The 27,266-nt window shown below is 38.8% G+C and overlaps 3 protein-coding genes across 16 annotated transcripts in view; 2 read left to right on the top strand and 1 right to left on the bottom strand.

Moving 5' to 3' along the window:
- The window catches only part of CLCN3 (chloride voltage-gated channel 3), a 102,369-nt gene extending 81,759 nt beyond the window's left edge, over nt 1–20,610 (top strand). For 7 of the 14 annotated variants that reach the window (XM_017970148.4, XM_002745221.7, XM_078366277.1 and 4 more), the window contains 5 exons: nt 291–477; nt 3,010–3,408; nt 10,280–10,496; nt 15,574–15,649; nt 17,372–20,610. In XM_017970148.4, the coding sequence (XP_017825637.2) occupies nt 291–477; nt 3,010–3,408; nt 10,280–10,496; nt 15,574–15,649; nt 17,372–17,530 (1,038 nt within the window). In that variant the 3' untranslated portion in view covers nt 17,531–20,610. Of the gene's footprint in view, nt 1–290; nt 478–3,009; nt 3,409–9,580; nt 9,707–10,279; nt 10,497–15,573; nt 15,650–17,371 lie in introns of those variants that run through there. The other 7 variants (XM_035292661.3, XM_008992465.5, XM_078366279.1 and 4 more) reach the window with 2 other exon arrangements.
- Nucleotides 18,030–26,159, top strand: LOC100394570 (GTP-binding nuclear protein Ran-like). The gene is made up of 2 exons (XM_078366059.1): nt 18,030–18,195; nt 25,429–26,159. The coding sequence occupies exons 1-2, from the start codon at nt 18,030–18,032 to the stop codon at nt 26,157–26,159; spliced, it is 897 nt and encodes a 298-aa protein (XP_078222185.1).
- Nucleotides 24,696–27,266, bottom strand: part of LOC128931483 (uncharacterized) — a 39,249-nt gene continuing 36,678 nt past the window's right edge. The window contains exon 4 of the mRNA XM_078366283.1: nt 24,696–26,773. The gene's annotated coding sequence lies outside the window, so the exon portion shown is untranslated. The remainder of the gene's footprint in view (nt 26,774–27,266) is intronic.

Genomic DNA, 27,266 nt, shown 5'->3' with positions numbered 1-27,266 from the left:
ATCTCTGCCTCATTAGGAGTTCTGTTGTTATATTTTATTTGTGCTAGGATTTTGCAACGTGAATACAGTGTGAAAAGAATCAAGTGTTAGAATGTGTAGAATATGAATTTCAGCCTGTGAGTAGAGGATCTCTGCCTCATTAGGAGTTCTGTTGTTGTATTTTATTTGTGCTAGGATTTTGCAGTGTGAATACAGTGTGAAAAGAATCAAGTGTTAGAAAGTGTAGAATGTGAATTTCAGCCTGTGAGTAGAGGATCTCTGCCTCATTAAGAGTTCTGTTTTTGTTCCAGGTTCCATCGGGCTTGTTCATCCCCAGCATGGCCATCGGAGCCATTGCAGGCAGGATTGTGGGCATTGCGGTGGAGCAGCTTGCCTACTATCATCACGACTGGTTTATCTTCAAGGAATGGTGTGAGGTTGGGGCCGACTGCATCACACCTGGCCTGTATGCCATGGTTGGTGCTGCTGCATGCTTAGGTAATGTGGCTCTGTCTGCCTGTGTGTGGATGTTTGTGAGTCTGAGAGAGCCAAGAGAAAGTAGGACACATTCTTGCGTAATTGGTGGGCAGATTGGTTGAGTGAAGGAGAGTTCAGGGAGGAAATGTTTTAACAGAAAAGAAACAGTGGTACCATTAAGGTATTATACAGTACTGGTTTTCTGTCTTAGAACATTTTTTAATACAAAAATTTAATGGCATTAGCATATTGTAATATAACCTAATACTGTATGGCAGAAGCCATCAAAGTACAACAGAAGCTTAATTTGAATCCTGACCAAAGAGATCTTTGATTTCTTAATTTATTAATAAAATTAGAAAAGGTAATTATTCATTTTAATGAGAAGAAAAGCAAGATACCTGCATTATGTACTTGAATTTATTTAATGTCTGTTGGGGCAGGAAAAAATCGTTGTTTTTTTTTAATGTCAGCTAAACTTTGGTTATAATATTTAATAATACTTGCCATTTTGACCATGTTTGTGTAGTGAATAAAAGTTATGTGATTATTTATCTTCAGAAATGTAATGTAATTTAAAAGGGAAGGACAGAATCATTTTTACCAAAGTAGCAAGTATTTATTAAATGTCCACTTTCTTTTTAGCTTTGTGCTAGATACAGTGAATAAAACAAAAAGAACTTGGACCCAATCGCCACTCTAGTCAAGCTGAGGAGACAAGATCAACACCGGGAATACAATAGTGAGGAATATGAATGATTATATACAGTGTTCAGAGTCTAAATATCGTAGGAATATAGAAGAAGAAAGAGCTGAAGCACTTCAGGAAGAGTAGAACATGAGCTTTATTTTCAAAGATTAGCAGAATTTAAGGAAAAGGTAACTTTGCTGAAGATTATAATGTGAAGACAAAGGAACTAGGATGGGAATAAATTTTGCATTCATGAGGATTTGAAGAAATTGACTCTAAGTAGAAAGTACATTTTGGGTGCCTTTGGAAAACGAAATTGGATTGGTGAGAAGGAAGAGATTATGAAAAGACAACGTGATTTATGTCAGGATGATTTTATATTTGAAGTTGGTCAGATTTGTGGCAGTCCTAGCTTTGCCATTTTTAGTTTGATGACTTTGAGAAAGTTCCTTCTTGAATTAATTTTCTCTATATAAAATGGAAATAACAGCCAGTGATCTGCTGGGATTGTTTTGAGGATTATATGAGATAAAATGCATGTAAAGCTGCTATAATAGTGCCTGGCAAAATAAGTACTTATTTTGAAAAACAAGTTTGAAAAACAAGTCATTGTAAACTGATTAGGACAAGACTGCCATCGGGTAGGTAGGTAATATATGGTAGGATCTGTCTCCCTTCTATTTTTAGGTGAAAAACACAAAGGAAGAGCTTGAGCTTAATACAGTACAAACTGACAAGCCCTGGTAGGTTTTTGAGCAAAGGAGCAACACAGTGAAAGTAGTACTTAGGAAAGATTAGCCAGGGAACATGGCTTATAAGGTGGTCATGGGGCCCAGAGTCAAGGAGGTAAGATAATATGGTATTATAATTAAGGAATAGCCAGGCACCTGCCTGTAATGCTAGCTACTAGAGAGGCTGAGGTGGGAGGATCATGGGAGCCCAGGAATTTGAGACCTGCCTAGGCAACTGAGTGAGACCCCAAATCTTAAAAAGTACAAAGGAAAACAGCAGTAAAGTCATGAGGGCTTGGACTGGGTTGATAACGGTGAGAATACCGAGAAAGGGGCCCGTAGGTAGTATGAACACAGCTCACGGCGGCCTCCCCAGCCCAAACGAGCCTTCCACCTTAGCCTCTCACATAGCTGGGACCACAGACATACACCACCATGCCCGGCTACTTTTTGTAATTTTAATTTTTGTAGAGACAGGGTCTCACTGTATTTCCCAAGCGGGTCTCAAACTCCTGGACTTAAGCGATCTTCCTGTCTTGGCCTCCCAAAGTGCTGAGAATACAGGCATAAGCCACTGTGTCCAGCCCAAATAGTTTTCCGTGAGTAGATATTACTTGCATCATTAATGTAAATCAGAGGCATCAAAATATTTTACTCCTTTTGAAAAAATTTAGAGGAGAAATTTATTATGTTAATATCCTACCCATATGTGAGTTTAATTTGTAAATTGGTAGCAAACAAGATAACCATGATGTGCTTTATCAAATTCCTTAATAATTAGAATAAGCTTTTATAAGGGTGAAATCATGTCTTTGCTACAGCAGTAAACCAGAATGGCAAAATTGTTTTAGTTGATAAGCTTTGATTTTTTAAAATATGAAATAAACAGGTTTTAAAACGTTATTTTAATAGACTTCTGTGTTATAAACAAAGAAAATTGGTGTTTCTCTAGGTCTTATTAAAAGTAGTGATTATTGTCCTTAAAGAGGAGTAGCAGTTTCAGACAATAATGCCTTTCACTGCCTGAGTTCTGTTTACAATTTGGTTTTAACTGCTTAGTGCAAAAATTCTAATGAAATGTAGTGATGAGGATCCTGTCCTTCCTGACCAGGGCGTGCTTACTTTTTTCAGGTGGTGTGACAAGAATGACGGTCTCCCTGGTGGTTATTGTTTTTGAGCTTACTGGAGGTTTGGAATATATTGTTCCCCTTATGGCTGCAGTAATGACCAGTAAATGGGTTGGAGATGCCTTTGGTAGGGAAGGCATTTATGAAGCACACATCCGATTAAATGGATACCCTTTCTTGGATGCAAAAGAAGAATTCACTCATACCACCCTGGCTGCTGATGTCATGAGACCTCGAAGGAACGATCCTCCCTTAGCTGTCCTGACACAGGATAATATGACAGTGGATGATATAGAAAACATGATTAATGAAACCAGCTACAATGGATTTCCTGTCATCATGTCAAAAGAATCTCAGAGATTAGTGGGATTTGCCCTCAGAAGAGACCTGACAATTGCAATAGGTACCTTTTCAAAAAAATATATATATATATCTATATATATGTATATATGAGATAGATTTCTGAAGAAAGGAAAACAGTAAGCAGTAACATTTCATGGGTTGGATTGGGGCGGTAGGGATGTTATTTTGTGTCCCTTAAAATCTTATGTTCTTTAGGAAATGCTTCAGTGGATTGTTTTCTGCTAAATAGAGTTTTATCTTTTGATCTGGCATTGTTATCAGAAATTGGAGTCAGATTCTTTTCTCACTCAGATAAGCCTTGATAAGTTGATCTTGGTTATTCAAAATAGCGCATAATATAAGACCTTAGCTAAATACATTCAGGCAAATACCTTCTTGTATTTAATAAAGTTGGCTTATTGGAATATGGGTTAGTGAAAATCTCATCTTCATCGGTCTCTTTCGTATCAGATTAACACCGTTTTGCTTTATCATTCTTTGGAGTTAGGTTTACAATATTAACTTATAATATCTAATGTAAAGTGACAATCATTGAGATTTTTGTTTCTGATCAAATGCCAGGTTGAAAAAGTATATCAGTCCTGTTGTAGCCATAGTATATTTCTTGGATATAAATTAAACTTTCTGCAGAGGAAGCAGTTGTATTTCTCTAAAATTTGTTTTTTTCCTTACCTTATAGTCCTGCAATATTGATAAGGAGGCATTGAGACGTATTTATTTTTTTTTACACAATCTTAAATCTCTTCCTCCAAACCCTAAAAGTGATCAAGGATAGGTGTACTCAAGCCATTGCTTTGTTACTCCCCAGTTTTTAGTCCCATACCCTGAATGGAAGTGTCAAGCCTTTAGCCTGTCTGAAAGGTCATTCCTTTGAGCATGTCTTCTCCCTTCCAGCTTACTTATATGGCCATTGCAAAGGACTGAGAAATAATTTTTGTGCCACTTGAATGGCACAAGACCAGACAGTGTATGTAGGGGAGTATTTCTCAAATCAACCTGGAAACTCTTTAATCTGTAAGAACTGTTAAAGCAGAGAGAGAGAAAAGAAAGGAAAAGAAAAGAGATCCTACAGAGAACACCCGGTTCAGTTTGGGAACAAGCTAGTTTTGGAAGGATTTTTCAAGGCCTAGCAGTCCCATCATTCTAAATTTTACTTAGCTAATACAGTTGCCAGAGCAGATGACAAAGTATTTTGTCATGCTTGGCTACATTCAAGTCTTTCTTTTTGTTTTTGCTGGAGTCTTGCTCTGTAGCCCAGGCTGGAGTGCAATGGCGTGATCTCCGCTCACTGCAACCTCCACCTCACGGGTTCAAGTGATTCTCCTGCCTCAGCCTCTCAAGTAGCTGGGACTACAGGTGCGTCCCACCATGCCAAGCTAATTTTTGTATCTTTATTAGAGATAGGGTTTCACCATTGTGTCCAGGATGGTCTCAATCTCTTGACCTTGTGATCTGCCTCAGTCTACCAAAGTGCTGGGATTACAGGCATGAGCCACCGTGCCTGGCCAAATGTTTTAGTTTTTTAGCCATTACCGTGGGTAGACCTAGTCAGAAAAGAATTTCATTGTTTAAGATTTCCATTCTCTGATTTTTACTAGTAGCCAGCCAAAGGAAAGAAAAAGAAGGTCAGGATTTGGGTATTTATATAGAAAATTAAGGTGAAAAGGCCAGGCAGGTTTTTAAAGTGTGGAAATTAAGAACTATTCATTATCTCAGTGATTCTGTGGATGGATTTGTTAAAGTTGTGTCACTATCTTGAGGGAGAGAATATCGAGATAGGAGATAATGTTGGTTTAAGGAAATGAGGGTACTTTCTGTATGTGAGGTGTCAAGCCATGTCATCAGAAATGTTAGTCACATGACTTTTTAAGCACACCTTAAATGTTTTACCCACATGCTTTTGTAAAGTTTTAAGTTTTTAACTGGGAAAAACAGATCTATATACTAGGCTTTATATAGAGATAAATAAATTGAAAATTACATATATACGTTGATATATATGTTTCTATATGTAATTTTATATATTATATGTAGTTTTATATATGTATAAACATGTTTTTATATAGTATATATGTATAAACATGGTTTATATATGTAATCTTTCATGTGGGAGAGATATATCTTCTATATATTAAAAATACATATCTATATATGAAAATTATATATGTAAATATTAATTTATGTTATACATGAAAATGATATGTGTAAATATTAATTTTATATAATATATAAATCATATAATTATAATACATATATAATTATAGAAATATTAACATAATTATATATAGGTTTTATATATATAGAACTTAGTGTACAGGTCTGTATATAAGTTAAAAATGTATATGTTATATATAGCTACATCATATAATACATATAATTTTTATATATAATGATAAATACTTTATTGAAGGACAAGAAAATTTTCCATGCTGTTTGTTTCATAAAATAAGATGGTTGAAATATGCTAAATTACATTGCCATTTCATACTAAGGCAGAATGTTGTAGAATAGTAAATCCAAATGAGATGTCTCAGATTACTTAGGGCTATTACAACAGGAACGCTGAGACTAAAAAAATGTCTGAGGCCAAGCATGGAGGCTCATGCCTGTAATCCCAGCACTTTGAGAGGCTGAAGCGGATGGATCAGTTTGAGACCAGGTGGTCAACATGGTGAAACCCTGGCTCCACTGAAACACAAAAAAGTACATGGGCATGGTGGTACATGCCTCTAATTCCAGATACTTGGGAGGCTGAGGCAGGAGAATTGCTTTAACGGGGAGGTGGAGGTTGCAGTGAGCCGAGATCACTCCACTGCACTCCACCCGGGGTGACAGAGCAAGACCCTGTCTCAAAAAAAAAAGAAAAAGAAAAAGCCTGAATCATATCAGAAAATGAAAATTGTAATGTTCTTAGTTTCAAGGGCCTTTGAATGAACAGCATCAAAAATATTTTTAAAAAATGAAAATAACAGTGTAGTAGATATCCCGATACTTTTAAATGTTTAATAAATAATGCTTGTTAAAATAATTACTATATTCAGCTGGGCATGGTGGGTCACACCTGTAATTCCAGTACTTTGGGAGGCCAAGGTGGGAGGTTTGTTGGCACAAGATCAAGATCAGCCTGGGCAACATAGGAAGGACCCCAGCCTCTACCAAAAAAAAAAATTGGCCAGATGTGGTGGCACATACCTGTAGTCCTAGCTACTGGCAACATTGATACAGGAGGGACCCTAGAGTCCAGAGTGAGACCCTGTCTCTAAAAAAACAAAACAACAGCCACAGAACTGTATTTATATAAAAGTGATACCTTTTTGAAAAATTTTATTTTTAATTGATAAAAATTATTTATGTGATGTATATATTATGGAATGATTAAATCAAGCTGATTAACTCAGAATATTTTAATTTAAGAGAGATTTAAAATCTCTCTTTAGCAACTTTCAAATGAAATGAAAGCATAAAAGTGATTTTTTGGGTGAGAGACATCTCACCCTGTTTGCCAGGCTGCAGTGCAGTGGCACAGTTCTGGCTCACTGCAGCCTCCCCTCCCCTATCCTCAGGTGATCCTCCCCCTTCATTGTCCTGATTAGCTAGGACTACAGGCACACACCACCACCACTGGCTGACTTCTATATTTCTTATATAGACAGGGTTTGCCATGTTGCCCAGGCTGGTCTCAGGCCCCTGGGTTCAAATGATCCACCTGCCTTGGCCTCCTGAAGTGCGGGGATTACAAGCATGAGCCACCACACCCAGTGAAAAGTGTTATTTTATAAATGACAAATTTAAGTCAAAGAGATTGAATGTTCACTTCTGGTACTTTGTATATATGAGGAACATTCCATTAAATAATAATTTTAAAAAAATTTAAATTACATATTTTGTCATTAAATGTTTAAACAATATAATTTCATTGATGATATAATGTTTGTTATTCTGTCAGTGTTTAAGATTGATAATTGAGATTTAAATTCAGAACATTATTCTATTTAATGTCATAATTCACGTTTTTATTTTGTATATCTAATAAGGAATAATTTTAGCTATAGTTATTTTTTTAGAGATAAGGTCTTCTGTGTTGCCCAGGGTAGACTTGAACTCCTGGGCTTCAGCGATCCCCTCTCCTCCACCTCTAAGCAGCTGGGATTACAGACACGTGTCACTGTACCTGGCTTGCTATAGTTAGTTTTAATTCTTTTGTCTTTCAACTTTTATACTAGAGTTAGAAATGATTTACAAACCCCATTGCAGTTTTAGAGCATTCTGAATTTGACTATATATTTCTGATAACAGCTTAACTTCAGTTGCATACAAAAACTATAGGGTTTTACTTCCCCCGTCCACATTTCATACTATTGATGTCAAAGTTTACATCTTTTTATTTTGTGAATCCATTAATGATATGTCTAGTAGTTTTTACACTTACCATTCAGTTGTCAGACACCATTCAGTGGTTAGTCAGATTACTATGAGCTAAAAGCAACTTACTGGGTATTTTTCAAAAATCATTTATGTCAGTTGCTAATGGACTATCTCCTTTTCTATGCCGTGATCATACTTTTTTTGTTGTTTTTTGAGACAGGGTGTCACTCTTGTCGCCCAGGCTGGAGTACAATGGCACAGCCTTGGCTCACTGCAACCTCTACCTCCTGGGTTCAAGCAATTCTCCTGCCTCAGCCCCTCAAATAATTGGGACTATAGGCATGCACCACCACGCCTGGCTAATTTTGTATTTTTTTTTTTTTTTTTTTTTTTGAGATGGAGTTTCGCTCTTGTTACCCAGGCTGGAATGCAATGGCGTGATCTCGGCTCACCGCAACCTCCGCCTCCTGGGTTCAGGCAATTCTCCTGCCTCAGCCTCCTGAGTAGCTGGAATTACAGGCACGTGCCACCATGCCCAGCTAATTTTTTTTTGTATTTTTAATAGAGACGGGGTTTCACCATGTTGACCCGGATGGTCTCGATCTGTTGACCCCGTGATCCACCCGCCTCGGCCTCCCAAAGTGCTGGGATTACAGGCTTGAGCCACCGTGCCCGGCCTAATTTTGTATTTTTAATAGAGACAAGGTTTCACCACATTGGCCAGGCGGGTCTCGAACACCTGGCCTCAGGTGGTCCACCTGCCTTGGCCTCCCAAAATTCTAGGATTATAAGCATGAGCCACTGCACCTGGCCTGATCTTGCTTTTAAGGTGGTCAAGTAAGTACTAGCTGCTGGGACTTTATTTAGTGCCTTCCTACTCAAATGTGTTAGAACATAGTTAGGAAGGCTATAGTGGGCCAGGCGCAGTGGCTCATGCCTGTAATCTCAGCACTTTGGGAGGCCAAAGTGGGCGGATCATGAGGTCAGGAGTTCAAGACCAGCCTGGCTAACATAATGAAACCCCATCTCTACTAAAAATTAAAAAATTAGCTGAGCGTGGTGGTGGGCACCTATAATCCTAGCTACTCGGGAGGCTGAGGCAGGAGAATCACTTGAACCTGGGAGGTGGAGGTTGCATTGAGCCAAGATCGCGCCATTGAATACCAGCCTAGATGACAGTGTGAGACTGTTTAAAAAATTAAAAAAAGTATTCAAATAAAAAATAGTATTCAAAAGAGTAAAAAGCAGTGCAGTGTTTGCAATAATACCTGCTTCTCAATTTAGGACTGATGCTTATTATGGCTTAAATATTTTTGCAGTAAAATTTGTCTTCAAAAATTATATTTTTTTCTTTTTGAGACAGTCTCACTTTGTCACCCAGGTTGGAGTACAGTGGCATGATCATGGCTCACTGCAGCCCTGACTTCCAGGCTCAAGTGATCTTCCCACCTCAGCCTCCCAGTTAGCTGGGACCACAAGTGCACACCATCATGCTCAGCTAATTTTTTTTTTTTTTTTGTAGAGACAGAGTCTCCCTATGTTGCCCAGGCTGGTCTTGAACTGCAGGTCTCATGTGATCTTCCTGCCTCAGCCTCCCAAAGTGTTAGAATTACAAGTCTGAGCCACCACACCTGGCCAAAATATTTTCACTATAACAAATACCATATTTTTATATACTCAGTTTTAATATTAACTCAAAGTAGAAACATAAAGCTGAATGACTGTTTGACTATTTTCAAATTCTCTCTGTTGAGTTTCCTTCTCTGTCTTATGTGATCTCTGAACTTTTCTCCATCTTTGCTACTTCCTATCTAGCAGTTTCATTCAGATTTTTTTTTTTTTTTTAGTTCTTTCAAAGGTGGAGTAGAAGTAGGCAGCAGGACAGAAGAACTTCAAGCAGAGCACACTGGAGAGGAGAAATTAACAAAGCCTTTACAAAGAAGACAGCCCCAAAGATCAGTCTGTGTGCATCATCTGCATAATTGTAGTTTGATCTCATCTGTAATGTTCATGACACTCCTAGAAAATTATACTTCAACATGAGAAAAGGAAAAGAACCAGCAAATTCATAGGGATGGAGGACACAGCATAGTGAAAGCAAGGATGAAACACTCTTTAGTGCCACCTCCAGTGCAGAATAAGTAACATTCAGCAGAGGCAGGCTTCATTTGATGATGAATTCCTATAATAAACTGCACTCCGAATTTGTACAGGTTTTAAAATCCCGTATTCCAAACCCATTCCTTAGCCCCCAAGTTAGAAAAGAGCTTCAGTTAAGAAAATTGTACAGTGATATAACTTAACTAAAAAAGTCTTTCCATGAAGATGATATTATTATTATTGGCTTCTAATTCAATCAAATATAAAAAATTGCTAAATGGCTTTTCAGTTGACTCCTTTCTTGGTTAAGGAAAAGATAGGAAAAAATGAAGCAATCAGAAGTCACAGGATACATTAATTTTTTTAAATCTCTGAATAAACAGGTTGCCTATTTAAAAATCTGTCATTTTTAAAGTGTTGGTCTCTCTCTCTCTCTCTTTTTTCAGAAAGTGCCAGAAAAAAGCAAGAAGGTATTGTTGGCAGTTCCCGGGTGTGCTTTGCACAGCACACCCCATCTCTTCCAGCAGAAAGTCCTCGGCCATTGAAGCTTCGAAGCATTCTTGACATGAGCCCTTTCACAGTGACGGACCACACCCCAATGGAGATTGTGGTGGATATTTTCCGAAAGCTGGGGCTGAGGCAGTGCCTTGTAACTCACAATGGGTAAGTCTGGTACCACAGGAATCAGTTCACTTGCTAGAATATATGACCTTTTATAGTGGAATCTACATAGTTATTAGGGGAGCACGCGAGTCAGCTCCCAGATCGGAAAGTCTGTCAGATAGTACAGTCACAAGTACAGGATCAGTCAATCAGATTTCACGTTTACTAAAGAATAAGAACGATGTCATCTGCCTGCTCTTGGCCAAGCATAGTGATTTGTAAAGAATAGCTCAAAGTTGGAAGAGCGGCGCTGCAAGATCTCCAGCATGAAAGCATGCTGAGCTTAGAGTGTTTCTTTTCCTAGGGGAATCATGGGCCTCATCTATATGGAGCGCTGCAAAAAGGTGTTTTAGTTTTGTAAATGTTTTATTTTTAGTGTAAACATTTCTAGTACATAATGAATTTCCAGATATTTTGCTGTTTAGTCTTTCAGCCAATATTTGATTTATCATGTAATGGAGGAAAGAATATATAATTAAATGAAATTTGTAAATTAGCTAAAAGCTTCCTTTAACGAATGCTTTGTTTCCTTTCATCTGCCTTCTCTATACACAACTCTTTTATATTTATATAACTGCTAAAGACAAATAAATCCTCATGTATTTAAAATGCATACATTGATAATTTGTTTTTCCGCCTTTTACACATGAACTGCCAGTGTTTCTCCGTTGACAGGAATATAGGAAAGAGACAGATGACAGTGGATTTGTAGAGACTTAATACACAGAATTCATTTGGCAAATATACCACTTCATAACCACTGCTTTATTTCCCTGGACCTGGGGTGTGTTTCTCCACACTTCCTTCTTTAGGCCCCTTTATTTCCACTGTATATTGTTCCTTGTGGAACTTAAGAACATTGTTTTATCTGAAGCCAAATAACAGAAAGGCTAGAAAGGAAAAACAGAGGGTATGGATTATGGATTATGCATGAACTGGATGGCAATCCTGAACAGTGTAAAGCTGGTAGAAATACTAGACACTTAGAGAATCACAGCAGTTGTTTTTCTTTTAACTTTTTTTTTTTTGAGACAGAGTCTGGTTCTGTCACCCAGGCTGGAGTGCAGTGGCACAATCTCGGCCCACTGCAACCTCTGCCTCCCAGGTTCAAGTGATTCTCCTTTCTCAGCCTCCTGAGTAGCTGGGAGTACAGATGCACGCCACCATGCTGGCTAGTTTTTGTATTTTTTTAGTAGAGACAGGGTTTCACCATCTTGGCCAGGCTAGTCTTGAACTCCTGACCTCGTGATCCACCTGCCTCGGCCTCCCAAAGTGCTGGGATTACAGGTGTGAGCCACCACACCCGGCTTTTTTTAACCTTTTTTTTTTTTTTTTTTTTTACAAAACACATTGGGGACAATATGTGATTCTTGTCTAGAGAAAGGAGGAAAAAAAAACAGAAAGGAAGGATATTTGTTTATTGAACACCTTCATATTTTCTCATTTAACTTTGCAGGACCTCTGCAGAAGTAAGAAGTTATAGCCCTACTTTACAGATGTAGTAATTAAAGTTTAAAAAGCTTTAATAATTTGCCCAAAGTCATGTGTTGAGCAAGTTGTGGTTCAGGGAATCAAACTGTCTTTCCAACTTTTTTTTTTTTTGGAGACAGAGTCTTACTCTTTCACCAGGCTGGAGTGTAGTGGCAAGGTCTCCGCTCACTGCAACCTCTGTCTCCTGGATTCAAGCGATTCCCCTGCCTTAGCCTCCCGAATAGCTGGGACTGCAGGCGTGCGCCACCATGCCCGGCTAATTTTTTGTATTTTAATAGATATAGGGTTTCACCATGGCCAGGATGGTCTCGATATCCTGATCCTCCCACCTCGGCCTCCCAAAGTGCTGGGATTACAGGCTTGAGCCACTGTGCTTGACCTGTCTTTCCAACTTCAAACCCAGTCTCTTGCTACTATTTTGCACTGTAAGTGACTGATAGAAACTCTCTTTCTTTGTGATTTCTTAAACTACTAAAACATTTTCTTGGCCAATCTATTAGATTGGGTTAGGAATAGAAATATAAAACTAGGGAATTAGATGTATGTTTAGTTTTTTTCACCATGCTAATTAAAATAACTCTTTAGGAATATGAAATAAATCATTATAGAGGTAAAGCTCTTAATTAAAGGCAGGGAGTTTAGAATTACTAAATACCACAGATACTGATTGGAGAAGAGATATATATCATAACTTATTACTCTTACTGTTTTTCTTTGTGGAATATTGTTTGATTAAATAATGGCACCAACTTCATTAAGTTTAAAAACTCAGTAAGTTCTAAATGGGGTAACTTTTCATAAAGCTTTGCTGGTCCTTGAGGCCTTTTATTTGTTAAATGCACAACTGGAACCTAAGCTGAGTTGTTACAAACTATTATTTGCTTCAAGTTGTTTTCTGTTCCTGGCATGGTTTTTTCTTTTATATACTAACAAATATAAATGTTACTCTATTGAGTTAAGGTTAATTATGATCACAGAGCTGTTATGGATTAATTTTCATATTCAGTTTGCAGATTAATTCCCAGGTATTTGGCAGCATAGATATTAGAAAGGAAAATGTTTAAAAGAAAGTGTAAAAATAACGAAATATATAGGGCGAGGGGCGGATAGCTAATTAAAATTTTGTCCGGTCCTGCTTATTTTATGTAAGAAGGGGTTGGACTTTTTCTAAGAGAATATGTTTAATTGCTTTCATCATATTTTCCTTATTTCTGTCTGTCAAGTAAAATAAATTGATACGTATATGGGAAGAAAAGAGATCATTTAGGGAAGCTACTAGTGGGATTTTATTTTGTTTGAAGCATATAAGGAAATGGGGTGTTTTTTTCTCACCTCAATGATTTAAAACCCAGAAAGGAAATGATATCTTTTAATGGAGTAATGGAGACTATGAAGTTCTGCATGGCTATCATCGATGTGTAGTTCATACTGCATCCTTAGAAGCAGAAAATAGTTATTTGAAGGAAGAGAGATAACAAATCTGGAATCTTAGGTGCAAGGAAAAAACAAGAATAGAGAGATGAAAGGGAAAGATGTTTGTAAATTATAACAATTTCTGTTAGCTATTGATTTTCTGCACTTAATATTTTAACTTAGAATTTTTCAAAATCAGTTAGTCTTGGTGGAATTAACAGGGTGTTAACAGGAGTGACTCAAAACATTTTGTGACTAAGTTTGGAAAGTCTTGGATTAAATACAATTGAGGTTTCTTTACTGTGAACTCCTCATAACTTATAATATGTTGATAATTCTTTGATTTCCAGATGGGGGTATAATAGGATACATAGTTTTCCAGACTTGTTTGAAAATGCAACTGTTTTTTGGTTGCAGGGAAGGATAGGGAAGAACTCGTGGGAACTGGTGTTTCTTAGAACATACTTTGGAAATGCAGGGTTAGGCCCCGTTAACTCTTACATCATTGGTTTTTAGCCGGAAAGGAAACAGCAAATGATTTTTTATATGAGCCACATTTTACATTGTTTTCCTTCCAGTCTGTCAAATTAATAAAGCAGTGCTCCGGCCTTTTTATGCTCAAATCACCCTTCCGTTAATATGTCTTTCTCCCTCTTTTAGGGCTTTTACTTTATAAATATAGAGATTACTTTGTAAAATTCTAAATTTGCCACTGGGTCCTGATACATTTGCAATTTTCCTCAGTATATTTTGTGATTTGGCAGAATTTACCAGTATAGTTGATACTGACTGAGATGAATCATTCTATATCATTGGAAAGAAAAGCATGAATAAGAAACCGGTGTTATCAGATTTAATTGATTGCCGAGATTTTCACATTTCCTGACTACAACAATAAAATCAAGTGAATTGATGGCTTAAAAAAAAAACCTCCGATGTTTAGTCAAGGAAGAACATCTATTGAATGAGTGAATGTTCACTTTATCTAGTGCACTTTCTGAGCTTTTTTGGAGGGGGAGGTTGCTCCCATGCTCTGAGAACTTTTCAATTGATTCTTAAGGATCGATACATTATTTTTAAAATAATAATGAGAAAACATGAGCATTTCTGTCCATCCTCCTTGCTCACCAGTCTCCCATCCCAGCCATCAAACTAAGTAACTATTTTACACCTGGATGTAGCTAGAGGAATAGGCTTCTTTGAAGTCTCCTGGTGACATCCTTCAACTCTGAATGTTCAAAGGCAGTTTAACAGGGAAGTTGACTTAATGAGATCATCAAGGAAATTTCCAGTCACCCTGAAGGGTATTTTGGAGGGGCTTCCAGAATTGAAAGATTAAAGTGTTAAGGTTTTTTTAATTTTCACTGTTTATATTGCCACATTAATTTTCATTATAAGACCAGTAACTGTAATTTTGTTTTAATTAGAAGCAATCTAATATTTTCATGTATCCTCATTATTAGAATTTATGTCCATCACTTTGCTTGATGTGATAACAATGACACGCTAAATGAGAAAATTGTTATATAGGAAAAAAATGCATAAAAGTCCTTTTGATCTCTAATCATAAATACATTTTATTAACTTACTTTAAGAAGTGGCAATCACAGCTCCTGAACATTAGGGAGCGTTTCTTTTGGTCGGCATTGTTTATTTAGTGCACATTATTTTAAATTTTAATTTGAAATTATAGTAAAATCCACAGAATTTATTAAGTCTCCTCACAGCCTGTTCCTACCTTTTCACCACTAAGGTAGATCCAGATGATAGCTGCTGTGTTGTGACATCATAGAAATTTGAAAAATATTTTCCCCTAAGGAAAGAATATTATAAATGACACTCTACATATCAGAGGTCTATAGCTGTGTATCAATATTAAGTTTCTTTTGTACTTTGCTTTGTAGTCATCTTCATTCAAAACTTTCATAATTATTATTTTTAATTTAAAAAGAAAAATAACCCACCAATATTTAAGATTAGTATTGTGTCATTTTTGAAAGTCAGAATTTATGCAAAAGTAACTTGGAATTTTAAATCATTTTTGTTTTTATTTCCTAAAGTTCATAAATCTCATTCTTACGGTACATGTTTTTATTTTTTCTTTCTTTATCATGATTGGAAGCTCTTTTAATTTAATTTCTCACACAGTTATTAGCATAATAATCTGTTTCAGGATTGTCTTGGGGATCATCACAAAGAAGAACATATTAGAGCATCTCGAGCAACTAAAGCAGCACGTGGAGCCCTTGGTGATTAGATATATCAGACCTCCTCATAGACACCTTAGAACAGGAAGCATGAAACTTGTGAACTGTTGAGTTCCCCCTTTCCCAGATATCTGCTGAACAAAAATATCCTACTATGCTGCCAATTACATTATATCTGATAAAACATGTCTGTAAGATAAATTTAGATATGTGTAAAATCCCATTCATAGAAAGTAAGTGAAAGTTAACATCTCTCATCAAAATCATTCGTTACAACTTCAGAACTGTAAACAGTTTGGTGGTGGAATGAGTGAATATTATTGGACATTCTTAAAGTGAACATGGCAAATCTGTCTACCTCAGTGGATGCACCGGTCTCAGAAGACTCCTGACTGGTTAAAAATGCTGACCCATACCCCCAAAGCCTTTTTTTAAAAAAAACTGTTTCCTGACCTTGTGGTAGTCTTATGGTAAATCTAAGCTCCTAAAGGATTTTCAGGGAGCTTAGCAATTAGAATTGCTTCCAGTTAAACGGATTTTTTAACGGGCACACTAACTAGAGTGCAATGTGTATATGATTTGTGATCATAGCATTAGTTCTTTTTCTGCTACACCCTGCATATCTTCAAAGTCACAATGTGTGTCCTGCCATCTCATTAGTGAATCATACCTAGATTATGTGTGTGCCCCTTTTGTATGATGTTTCTAGAATGCTCTAAGCAGCTTTTAGAGTCAAATGCATTCGTTTTTACTGGCTTTATGTCCTAGTGGTTTCATGAGTACAAATTTGAATTATCTTACTGCATAACATAAAAAAATGTCTGGCTTTAGCAATTAATGCCTGAAATTATTTTGCCCTGCGATTGTCATACCTGTATGAAACCTGTCCCAGTTTGCTTAAGTACACAACTGATTATGTATTCCTGTTGTATGCTAATATTTCACAAATGTTTCATGCATCCTTTTTTTAAAAACTACTAACCAGAATATTATCGTAGCTACTCATTCATTCTGCTTTCTGCTTCACCTATATAATCTTTTAGGACTGCCTTCTGATTTTTCACCTATCTTTTAATGTAAGCATTAACAACTAAGACTTTCATAAAAGCACTGTATCTTAATTTTTCTGGCCAAAGTCAAAAAAAGGAAAACATTGATAAGTGTCCTAGGAACTTGGGTTCTTTTATAGATTTGTTCTTGAGGCTCTGATGTTTGGGATTGAAGTTCTGTGTTGACTATTTTATATGCATATTATCTCAATAGTATGTGCTTTCATGAAGATTTTGCATACAAGTGGGCAATCCTTAAATTGTCTTGTAAAAATTGGTTAATTTTGGTTAAAAAAGGGAAAGTAGTAAAAGGATTTGGTCATCAGACATTTGACTGCTTTCTTGATATGATGGAAATGAATTTTCCTTCTCAAATGGGATCAGTATCATTTCCTGTTCATACATCGACCCACTTTTTGTTACTTTTTTGTTGGCATACATTAATCAAAATCGCTCTACTTCAGTGAGCCATGCACTCCTCAGACTCTCAGTGGAAAGGCTGACATACAATTAGTGACTGTAGTCACTTTTTATACCAAAGGATGATTGCTGGATCATTTTAATATCTTTACCAATAAAGTACTTTTTGGAAATACAAAATCAGGCTGCTTGCTTTGCTCTATTCCTGTCAACAAAAAGGATTTACCTATAGATGTAGCTTGTTCTTTTATTTTTCCCTTTTATTTCAATAGCAGTCTTTGTTTGTGCCTTTCAGGCGCCTCCTTGGCATTATAACAAAAAAAGATATCCTCCGGCATATGGCTCAGACGGCAAACCAAGACCCCGCTTCAATAATGTTCAACTGAATCTCACAGACGAAGAGAGAGAAGAAACGGAAGAGGAAGTTTATTTGTTGAATAGCACAACTCTTTAACCCGAGGGAGTCGTCTACTTTTTTTTCCTCCTTTACAAAATAAGAAAGGAAATCTAAAAGCGTGGTTTTTGCAACAAGGTTTGCAGATGATGCTGATGGAATGGAGGAGTTGTTTGGGGAGGGAAAGGAGAGAAGGAAAGGAGTGAGGTACTTCCCGTCTAACCGAAAGCAGCAAAGCAACTCCTTGTTCTGCACTGGATGCATTGAGCCGAGGATGTGCCGTGATAGTGCAGGCTTGGCCTCACTGGAGATGGCAGCGGAGTCCTTGCACACCTGGTCCGTCGCTCCAACATTGCAAAGACACATTCTCAGTCCCTATTTCTGGAGGGATTACTTTGAATTGAGCCATCTATAAAACTGCAAGGTCTTGCCCTTTTTTAAATCAAAACTGTTGTGTTTCATTCATGAATTGTATAGTTAAGCATTACCTTTCTACATTCCAGAAGAGCCTTTATTTCTCTCTTTCTCTCCTGTGCTGTAACAAAGCCTCTTTAAATCGATGTCCCCTCTTGAAGCAGTCCTTTCTCATATTGAGATGTACTGTGATTTTGCTGAGGTTTCCTCACAAGAAGGGAGTGTTTCTTGTGCCATTAACCATGTAGTTTGTACCATCACTAAATGCTTGGAACAGTACATGTGCACCACAGCCAAGGCTGACCGAACAGGTAAAATCTCGAAGGAAGCGTGAACGAAATCGCTCATCGCGTGCCATGTGGTTCAAAACTGGAAGCAGGGAAGCTTGGTTTTAAAGGATAAACAGTTTCTTTTTTGTTTTCATCTCAGACTTTATGGATAATGTGACCTGGTCTTATGCAAATTTTCTATTTCTAAAACTACTACTATGATATACAAGTGCTGTTCAGCATAATTAAACGAAATGCTGCTGCTCTGATAGTTAAGAGAAGGAAGTATTCTGTCTAGCTGTATCTGGTATTAATTGCATGTTAAAACACTGGAATTTTGTAATTAAATTGAAATTAGATCAGTCATTCTTTTCTTTTCTCAAGATATCTCATGGCTGACACTGAAGAAGAAATGTAATTCATAACTTGCACTAAATGTATATTTTTTTTCTTAAAAATTTACCATTCTTATTTATATTTTTATGGATTAAAATTTATAAAATACAGATCAGTTAATATTGCACTTAAGTAATTTTACCTTTCTAATGTGATTTTTATAGAATAATTCAGACTTACAAATATGGGGATGTGAACAAAGTTTACAGTGGGAACAAAGGTTTAAAAAGAGGTGTGGTTCTCTCTCTCTGTGATCCAGTGTGTACATAAACCTTTCTCTGAGTTTTCACTGCCATCCTCTGGATTATGTCTTCTGACCTGTCCATTTTGACCCATTAACTGGAAAGTTGAAAAACTACATTACTCTGGAGATTAAAACCAAGAGTTACATACTGTTTACCTTCTTAAAAAGGAATTTGAAAACAATAGAATTACAAAGATAGCAGTTAAAATCTTAATCTGAAAATAACTGTTGAATCTTGGGCTAGGTCACATCCATATTTGAAGTGATCAATGATGGTTTGAACATTTTTGCAGGATGAGTTAAAATGCACTGGAGTATATTTGGGATTTTTGTTTTTGGAAGTGTCTGCTTTAATCATGGTCTTAATTCACAGTTGGCAAAGGCAATTTACTTAAAGGACTGGCCTAAATATTCTGTGATTATGCATTTTTGATAGGAAAATGAAGTTTTTGCAGACATTTTCTTTTTCTTTTTCTTTTTTTAGACAGCGTCTGACCTTGTCACCCAGGCTGGTGCGGTGGGGCATGATTTGGCCCACTGCAGCCTCGACCTCCTGGGCTCAGTGATCCTCCTGCCTCAGCCATGCAAGTAGCTGGAACTATGGGCACGTGCCGCCATGCCCAGCTAATTATTTGTATTTTTAGTAGTGCTGGGGTTTTGCCTTGTTGCCTAGGCTGGTCTCGAACTCCTGAGCTCAAGCAGTCTGCCTGAGCCTCCCAAAGTGCTGGGATTACAGGCGTGAGCCACAGTGCCTGGCCCAGACAGATATTTTCTGAAACACAACTGGCAGTCAGCAGTTTTTACATTTGGAGAGTGATTCTTTACTTCCTGGTTTTTCACTATATCCGTTAGGATCGGCAAGACCCTGAAGACATAATTATAAGATGATGAAGCCATATAAGAATGAGGATTGAAAGTTGAGCAAAATTTCCGGGACTTTGGGAAACATTGTTAGCTCTGCTATCTGCCTAAAATTAGTCCTTATTACTTCCCTCCTTTGACAGGCTTCAGGTTTTCTTCATAGCCCTTTCAAAGTTTTTGTGGCCATCTAGAGTAAAATCATTTCTAAATGATAGTTCTGTATATCTCCAACTCGTCTTAATTGTATGTGTTGTGTGCAAGGTACTGCTAGACTTGAACTCCTCAGCATGGCTATTGGATAACTTAATTGCCCTGAGTCACAAGCCTTCAAAGGAGAAATCGGTTTCTTTGCAGATAGTTTCATGCATTAAACTTCACATGGATTTTACTTTCCGTATTTCCATTTTTTATTTCTGCTTCTACTTTCATTGCCCATCTTGCTTCAGAGACATTTTAGGGTGGATATTAATTAAAGCATTAATTTTCTTCTTGGTATATTTCTATCCCTAGCGTGTCTTACTGCTAAAATACAGGAAAAGTGCCGTATTTTTAATGTATTCAGTGGTTTTCTTTGGTGTTATTATCTGTTCCATTTTTCTTTTTGATACATTGAGGTGTGTCTGCTTTTCAACCAAACCATGGAAGTGGAGACCCTGAAATTGTTGTGCCTGGCCAACTGGCGAATTAATTTACCAATATAATCAGCGTAGCGCCTTATTTGAATACCCTTTTTTGAGAAGGTATGATGAGAATGGGCAAGGGTGTCAGCATCTCTTCTTCATAATTGTTTTCAGTTTTGGTTCATGAAGAATGCTTAGTTTGTTAATCTGTGATGTTGCCTAGAGCTGTATTTATCTGTTTTTATTTATACTAGTGTAGTAAAGCTGCATATCATTACAGTAAAAATGATTACTGTGATGAGTTAATCAGAAAATCTATTAAAATCTCTATGACAATGTGTGGTTTGGCCTTTAATTATATTTGTTACAGTCCTACCTCTTTACCGCTTCCCTACACAGTGTAGGCCGATTTGCCTGACACAGGGAGACCCGGAAAGGTAATAATGATAATGCTGCTCTCAGGTTACAAAGCATTCCTATACTTCGCACACAAGGAGCAACAGAAGAGGAGATCGATAGATGCTGGATTGACAGCAGGATGTTCATCCTACCAGCAATGGTTTAGTGCACCCATTTGTCAGAGAAAGTTGCAGGTCTACAGAAAACTGATTTCATTTCAGCTCATTTTCAAAAATGGTGTTTTCTTTTTTTTTTTTTTGCAAGAAAAATGATGCCATTTGCATGAAAAGAGGTTAAACCATTTATTTACATGTCTTTAAAAAATGACCTTGGACATTTGCTAATAGAACTGCCAAAAGAGGGTGGTAAGTAACAAGCTTTGAGTAAGATGTAGTCTTTTAATATGAGGCTTTTAGTAAAAAGGAACACACTAAAAGTCCAGAGTAAGTCATTTATATTCACTTGAGTATTTACTGAACAATTCCTGGGCACCAGGCACTATTCTGTGTTCTTGAAGTTTTCATTCCAGCAGGAAGAGAAATCTATAGTATGTCAGATGATGACAAATAGGGATTTGTTCAGGATTTTTTTTTTTTTTTTTTTTTTTTTTTTTGAGACGGAGTTTCGCTCTTGTTACCCAGGCTGGAGTGCAATGGCGCGATCTCAGCTCACCGCAACCTCCGCCTCCTGGGTTCAGGCAATTCTCCTGCCTCAACCTCCTGAGTAGCTGGGATTACAGGCACGCGCCACCATGCTCAGCTAATTTTTTTTATTTTTAGTAGAGATGGGGTTTCACCATGTTGACCAGGTTGGTCTCGATCTCTTGACCTTGTGATCCACCCACCTCGGCCTCCCAAAGTGTTAGGATTACAGGCTTGAGCCACCACGCCCAGCCTGTTCAGCAATTTTTTAAAAAATGATTTTTATGTGCTGCACACGGTCACGAATATACAAAATCAAGAATCCTCATTGGAATGGTTTTTCTAATGGACGAAATGTGAAGGTGTGTACCTGTGTGCACCCACCCCATTTTTATAGAGGGTGATCAGGGAAAGCCTCAGAGATAAGCATTTGACCAGAAACCTACAGAAAGTGAGAGGAAAACATTTACCTGTGAGAAAAAAATGTAAGAAGAGAAAATGCTACATACAAAGTAGGATTCTCGTGCCAGGTTCAACAGACACCGAGGAGGTCACTGTAGCTGGGGAGGAAAGCAAAGTGGTAAAGGAAGAGGTTGGGGGTGTCGGGGTTTGATTTTTATTCTAAGTAAAATGAAAACTGGCTGGGCGTGGTGGCTCTCGCCTGTGATCTCAGCACTTTGAGAGGCTGAGGTGGGCGGGTCATGAGTTTGAGACCAGCCTGACCAACATGGTGAAACCCCATCTCTATTAAAAATACAAAAACTAGCTGGACGTGGTGGTGTGTGCCTGTAGACCCAGCTACTCGGGAGGCTGGGGCAGGAGAATCGCTTGAACCTGGGAGGCAGGCAGAGGTTGTAGTGAGCTGACATTGCGCCCTGCACTCTAGCCTGGGCGACAGAGCGAGACTGTCTCAAAAATAATTAAAATGAGAAGCCAGTGAGGCAGAAAAGTCGCATAAGCTGACTGAAAATGATCTCCGACTTTGTTGGGAGTAGACCCTAAGGGGGTGGGATGGAAGCAGGGACCAACTAGAAGGCTCTTGGAAGAATTCAGGTGAGATATGGCAGAGATCTGAACCTGACTGGAGCTGGCAGAGGTGGTGAACGTGGTTAGATTCTAGACATGCTGAAGGTGGGATAGTCAGGACTTGCGGAGTGGTCAGTGAGATGTCCAGGACGTCTGCAAAGTGTTGGGCTGAGTCATGACGGAACAACGGAATGCCCACTGGCTGACTTGGGGGTGGGGTATCGTGTGCCGAGGAATTTTGGTTTTAGACATTGTTTTAAATATCTTTCAGACTTCCAAGTGGGATTGTCACATAGGCATTAGCATGTATCAGACCGGAGTTGAGGAGAAAGGCCCAGCCTGAGAGGTGCAGAGGGCGGCATCATCCTGGGACAGGAAGTATGTGGGTTGAGTGCAGACAGAGAAGAGGTTGAGGACTGAGCACTGATGCGTGGGTATGTTCACATTTGGGGGCGTGAGGAGCCAGCAAATGGAGTCGCCAGTGAGGTTGGGTTGAGACTGGTGACATTCAAAGAAGGGCATTCACTGGTGGATTTATTTAAAAAATAAACTGGTGTGGTGACTCAGGCCTGTAAATCTAGCACTTAAGGAGGGCAAGCAGGGCAGGATTATTTGATCCCAAGAAGTTCATGACTAGCCTGGGAAACATAGATCAGGTCTCTACAAAAAATTAAAACATGAGCTGGGCATGGTAACATGTGTCTGTGACCCGGCAATTTAGGAGGCCAAGGCAGGAGGATCGCTTGAGCCCAGGAGTCGGAGGCTGCAGTGAGCTATGATGGTGCTGCTGCACTCCAGCCTGGTTGATAGAGCAAGCCCCTGTCTCAAAAGAGAAGGGTTGTCCCCTAAACCAAATGAATAATAGTTTCAAGGAGCAATGATTAACTGTCACATGTTGCTGGTAGGTGAAGTATAAATGAGGGCTCAAAATGGACCAGTGTGGAGATAACTGATAACTTCCCCCAGAGCAGGTTCGGCGTGATGGTGACAAGCCAAAACCTGAGAGGGGTGGGTCCCACAGAGACTGGCAGAAGAACTGAAGACAACTATTGCGATTCTTCCTATGAGGTTTCCGGAAGAGTCATGCATGATCTTTTTAAGATGCGGGATATTACAGTTGTATTTTGCCGTTGATGGTTTGACAGGGAAAATTAATCTGAGATTGATTGGATTTTAAGATGCAGGAAATTATGGCTTTTTGTTAATCATGAGAATATTTGAGAGGAAAAAAGAAGAGGTCCTTGAGTAGACAAGGGAGGATGGGTTCGTGGAGACACATTCAACCTTCATAGAAAGGAGGAGACGCAGAATATAATGGGCAGTTGGCAAGGCAGTGGGATTCTGCTGAAGTTATTTTGGTTGCTTCTATTTTCTCAGTGAAATAAACTGAGGGTGGGGAGGGGGTTGGGAGTTGAGAGATGAGAAAGTAGGATCAGTTGGCATCCAGCATGGCCAACTGGAGGTTCAAATAAGACAAGCTGCCATGGTTGTATTTTTTCTCTAGCCACCTGATACTAAGTAGGATCAGGTAAGGAATAGGCAGTTTTAAAAATCTGGCTTAAGGTTAACAGGTAAATACAACAGATGGAGAGACAGGCAGTGGAGTGGAGCATGTGGGGGTGATTGTAATGATGGGGAATAGAATCTAAAGGCTGGGTAGAGAGAATCAGGAATGGAGTGGGTGAAGAACGAAGAAGGTGGTTACATTTGTGAACTGCAGGGGCCTGTCGTGTTGAAAAATTGTTGGGGTACTAGATGGAAAGAGATGGAAGGATGAGGGATGATATTAAGACAGCTTGAGACTGAGATTTGGGAGGTTTTCGTTACTGGTACTGAGACGGTACTAGTTTCTAGTTTGTCAATCAACCCCTCATCTCGATCACTGAAAGAGTAAGTCAAGGAACTGAGAGGTTAGAGTATTGTAGGGCACACACACACACACACACACATTTTTTGAGACAGAGTCTCATGCCATTGCCCAGGCTGGAGTGCAGTGGTGCAGTCTCAGCTCACTGCAACCTCCACCTCCTGGGCTCAAGCACTTTTCCCATGTCAGCCGCCTGAGTAGCTGGGACCACAGGTGTGCACTACCACACCTGGCTAATTTTTTGTATTTTTAGTAGAAACGGAGTTTCACCATGTTGCCCAGGCTGGTTTCAAACTCCTGGGATTAAGCTATCTGCCCACATTGGCCTCCCAAAGTGCTACGATTACAGGTGTGAGCCACCGTGGCAGGCCAGACATTAAAATTAATTATAATAGAAATAATTTGGACAGAATGACATTAAGCTGGGAAGGTCAGTGTTTGAGGTAACACAAAGGTCTTAGGACACTGCTAAGTAGTTTACAGCAGTCTGTTTTGTAGCTTTTATTTTTCCTTGGGTGTTATCATTCTACATACATGTTTGAGAAGTTATGTAGAAACTCCATTATTGAACTCCAAGAGGCGAGCTCAGCTAAATTTGAACTGGATAATGATTTTCTGTTAAGTCCTGATTAGATAAAGGTTCTTGATTCATGAAGGAGCCTAGGCACTTAAACTGTGTTCTCAGAGAACAGGGGTATATAGGTGCCATTTGGAAACTACTATAGCCATTAAGTGCCTACCTACCTACCAGATTCTAGGTAGGTAATATTTAGCAAACTAGGTTTAAATGGACCATGCCTTTAGTAAAGGAAAAAGATAAGGAAGGTTGATATCTTCATGTAGGGAGCTGGCTCTTTAATGAAAACTGTTCAGTAGTTGGAAGATCAGTACCTCCTGACACAGGTTAGTAGCCCTCTGACACACTGATTGGTTTTAGACTGGGAATCCACATTTATTGTTACTGTCTTCAGGAAACTTCATTCACAACTATATTGTCTGAAGAATAACCGCCATATTCTTAGGGTTTGTGTCCAAATTCTATCTTGGCTCTGCTATGCCCAGCTTCCTGAAGATATGCATTCATGTTAGTTTCCTTAAGGAATGGATGAAAAGCTGATTCACCTTTTTTGTCCCGTTTCATTTGTTCCTTGTTAAGAAGTCTTTCTGGATTACTGATCATAAGGCATATATATATTATATACACTATATATGTATATATAGTGCTTCCGCCATCTTTCCAGCCTCAGTCGGAGGGGCGTGGAGATGCTTCTGGAAGGACCGCCCCAGTGGCTGTGCAGGGAGAGCCCTGGGTCCAGTTTAAACTTGTATCTGTTGGTGATGGTCGTACTGGAAAAACGAGCTTTGTGAAACATCATTTGACTGGTGAATTTGAGAAGTATGTAGCCACCTTGGGGGCTGAGGTTCATCCCCTAGTGTTCCACACCAACAGAGGACCTGTTAAGTTCAATGTAGGGGACACAGCCAGCCAGGAGAAATCGGGTGAACTGAGCGATGGCTATTACATCCAAGCGCAGAGTGCCATCATAATGTTGAATGTAACATCCAGAGTTACAAGAATGTGCCTGGCTGACATAGAGATCTGCTACGAGTGTGTGAAAGAATCCCCATCGTGCTGTGTGGTGACAGGGGCAATGAAGGACAGGAAAGTGAAGGCAAAGTCCATTGTCTTCCACCAGAAGAAGAATCTTCAGCACTACATTTCTGCCAGAAGTAATCACAACTTTGAAAAGCGCTTCCTCTGTCTTGCTAGGAGGCTCCTGGGAGACCCTCACTTGCAATCTGCTGCCACGCCTGCTCTCGCCCCACCGGAGATTGTCATGGACCCAGCTTTGGCAGCGCACTATGAGCACGTCTTGGAGGCAGATCCAACTGCTCCCCCGGAAGAGGCCGTGAGAATGAAGCTGGAGCCCGGCGTCAGAAGTCTGGTTTGATAGGCGGCTGTCCTGTGCCGTCAGCGGCGCGGCTGCGTGCACCTCTTTATTACCTAGCTAAGCGGAACGTGTGCTCTGCTTCATCTGCGTGGTGCTGAAGGAGATGAACCTTCACAGTGAATGAACGTGGCCGTTTAAAAAATACCTTCACTGACGCCTGTAATCCCAGCACTTTGGGAGGCCGAGGCGGGTGGATCACGAGGTCAAGACATCGAGACCATCCTGGTCAACATGGTGAAACCCCGTCTCTACTAAAAATACAAAAAATTAGCTGGGCATGGTGGCGCGTGCCTGTAATCCCAGCTACTCAGGAGGCTGAGGCAGGAGAATTGCCTGAACCAGGAGGCGGAGGTTGCAGTGAGCCCAGATGGCGCCATTGCACTCCAGCCTGGGTAACAAGAGCGAAACTCCGTCTCAGAAAAAAACAAAAAACAAAAAAAAAACCTTCGTTGTTTGCACCTGCAGATTTAGCTGTTGTGGAAAGCAGTTGATTCCTTGAGTTTCAAATATAAGACTGCCACGGTCACACCACAAGTATTCAGTGGTGACTTTTGTGTGTTCCTGTCATTCCCATTCCTTTTCATTTAGAATCAATAAAGTTGTATTTCGAATATCTGAAGAAAAAAAAAAAAGGCTCTTACAAACTACACAGTTGAGACTGTTGGATCACCAAGAGGCAAAATTGAGGGAATCTAATATTTCTAGCTAAACAAATCCTTCATGGGAGATACATGAATTTGGATATGTTTTAAATGTGTTAACTTTAGGGCCAGTATTTAGAAATAGTTGAGCGCCTTAGAAACTAAAGAAATCTGAAGAACAAAGCTCAAACTTCTAAAATTTTATTTAAAATTTATGGTCTAAAATTATTTAGCACTAATGTGATTTGGTCACCTTTTCTAATAAAATATGTGTGAGCTAATTGTTTTTTGTCGTTGTTTTTTCTTTCTTGTTGTTTTTTTGTGTGAGTTAATTGTTACTGTAATGTTTTAATATAAAACAACTTAATTGTTCAGATGGTTCCAGGGCTTAGCGCTACTGACCTAACTAAAATGGCGGCATTCCTAAAAACCTGGGACTTCCCCATCAGAGGGTGAAAACTCCTGC

The sequence above is a fragment of the Callithrix jacchus genome, chromosome 3 (assembly GCF_049354715.1).
Source record: "Callithrix jacchus isolate 240 chromosome 3, calJac240_pri, whole genome shotgun sequence".
In the NCBI taxonomy this organism is placed as follows: Eukaryota; Metazoa; Chordata; class Mammalia; order Primates; family Cebidae; genus Callithrix; species Callithrix jacchus.
Note: the sequence above shows the minus strand (reverse complement) of the source record. Positions and strands in the feature narration are given on the sequence as shown.

Coding starts and splice junctions, on each gene's coding strand:
- LOC100394570 (XM_078366059.1), top strand. CDS start 18,030: ATGTCCCCTCTTGAAGCAGTCCTTTCTCATATTGAGATGTACTGTGAT. Junction 18,196..25,428: donor AGCCAAGGCTGACCGAACAG/GTAAAATCTCGA, acceptor ATGTATATATAG/TGCTTCCGCCATCTTTCCAG.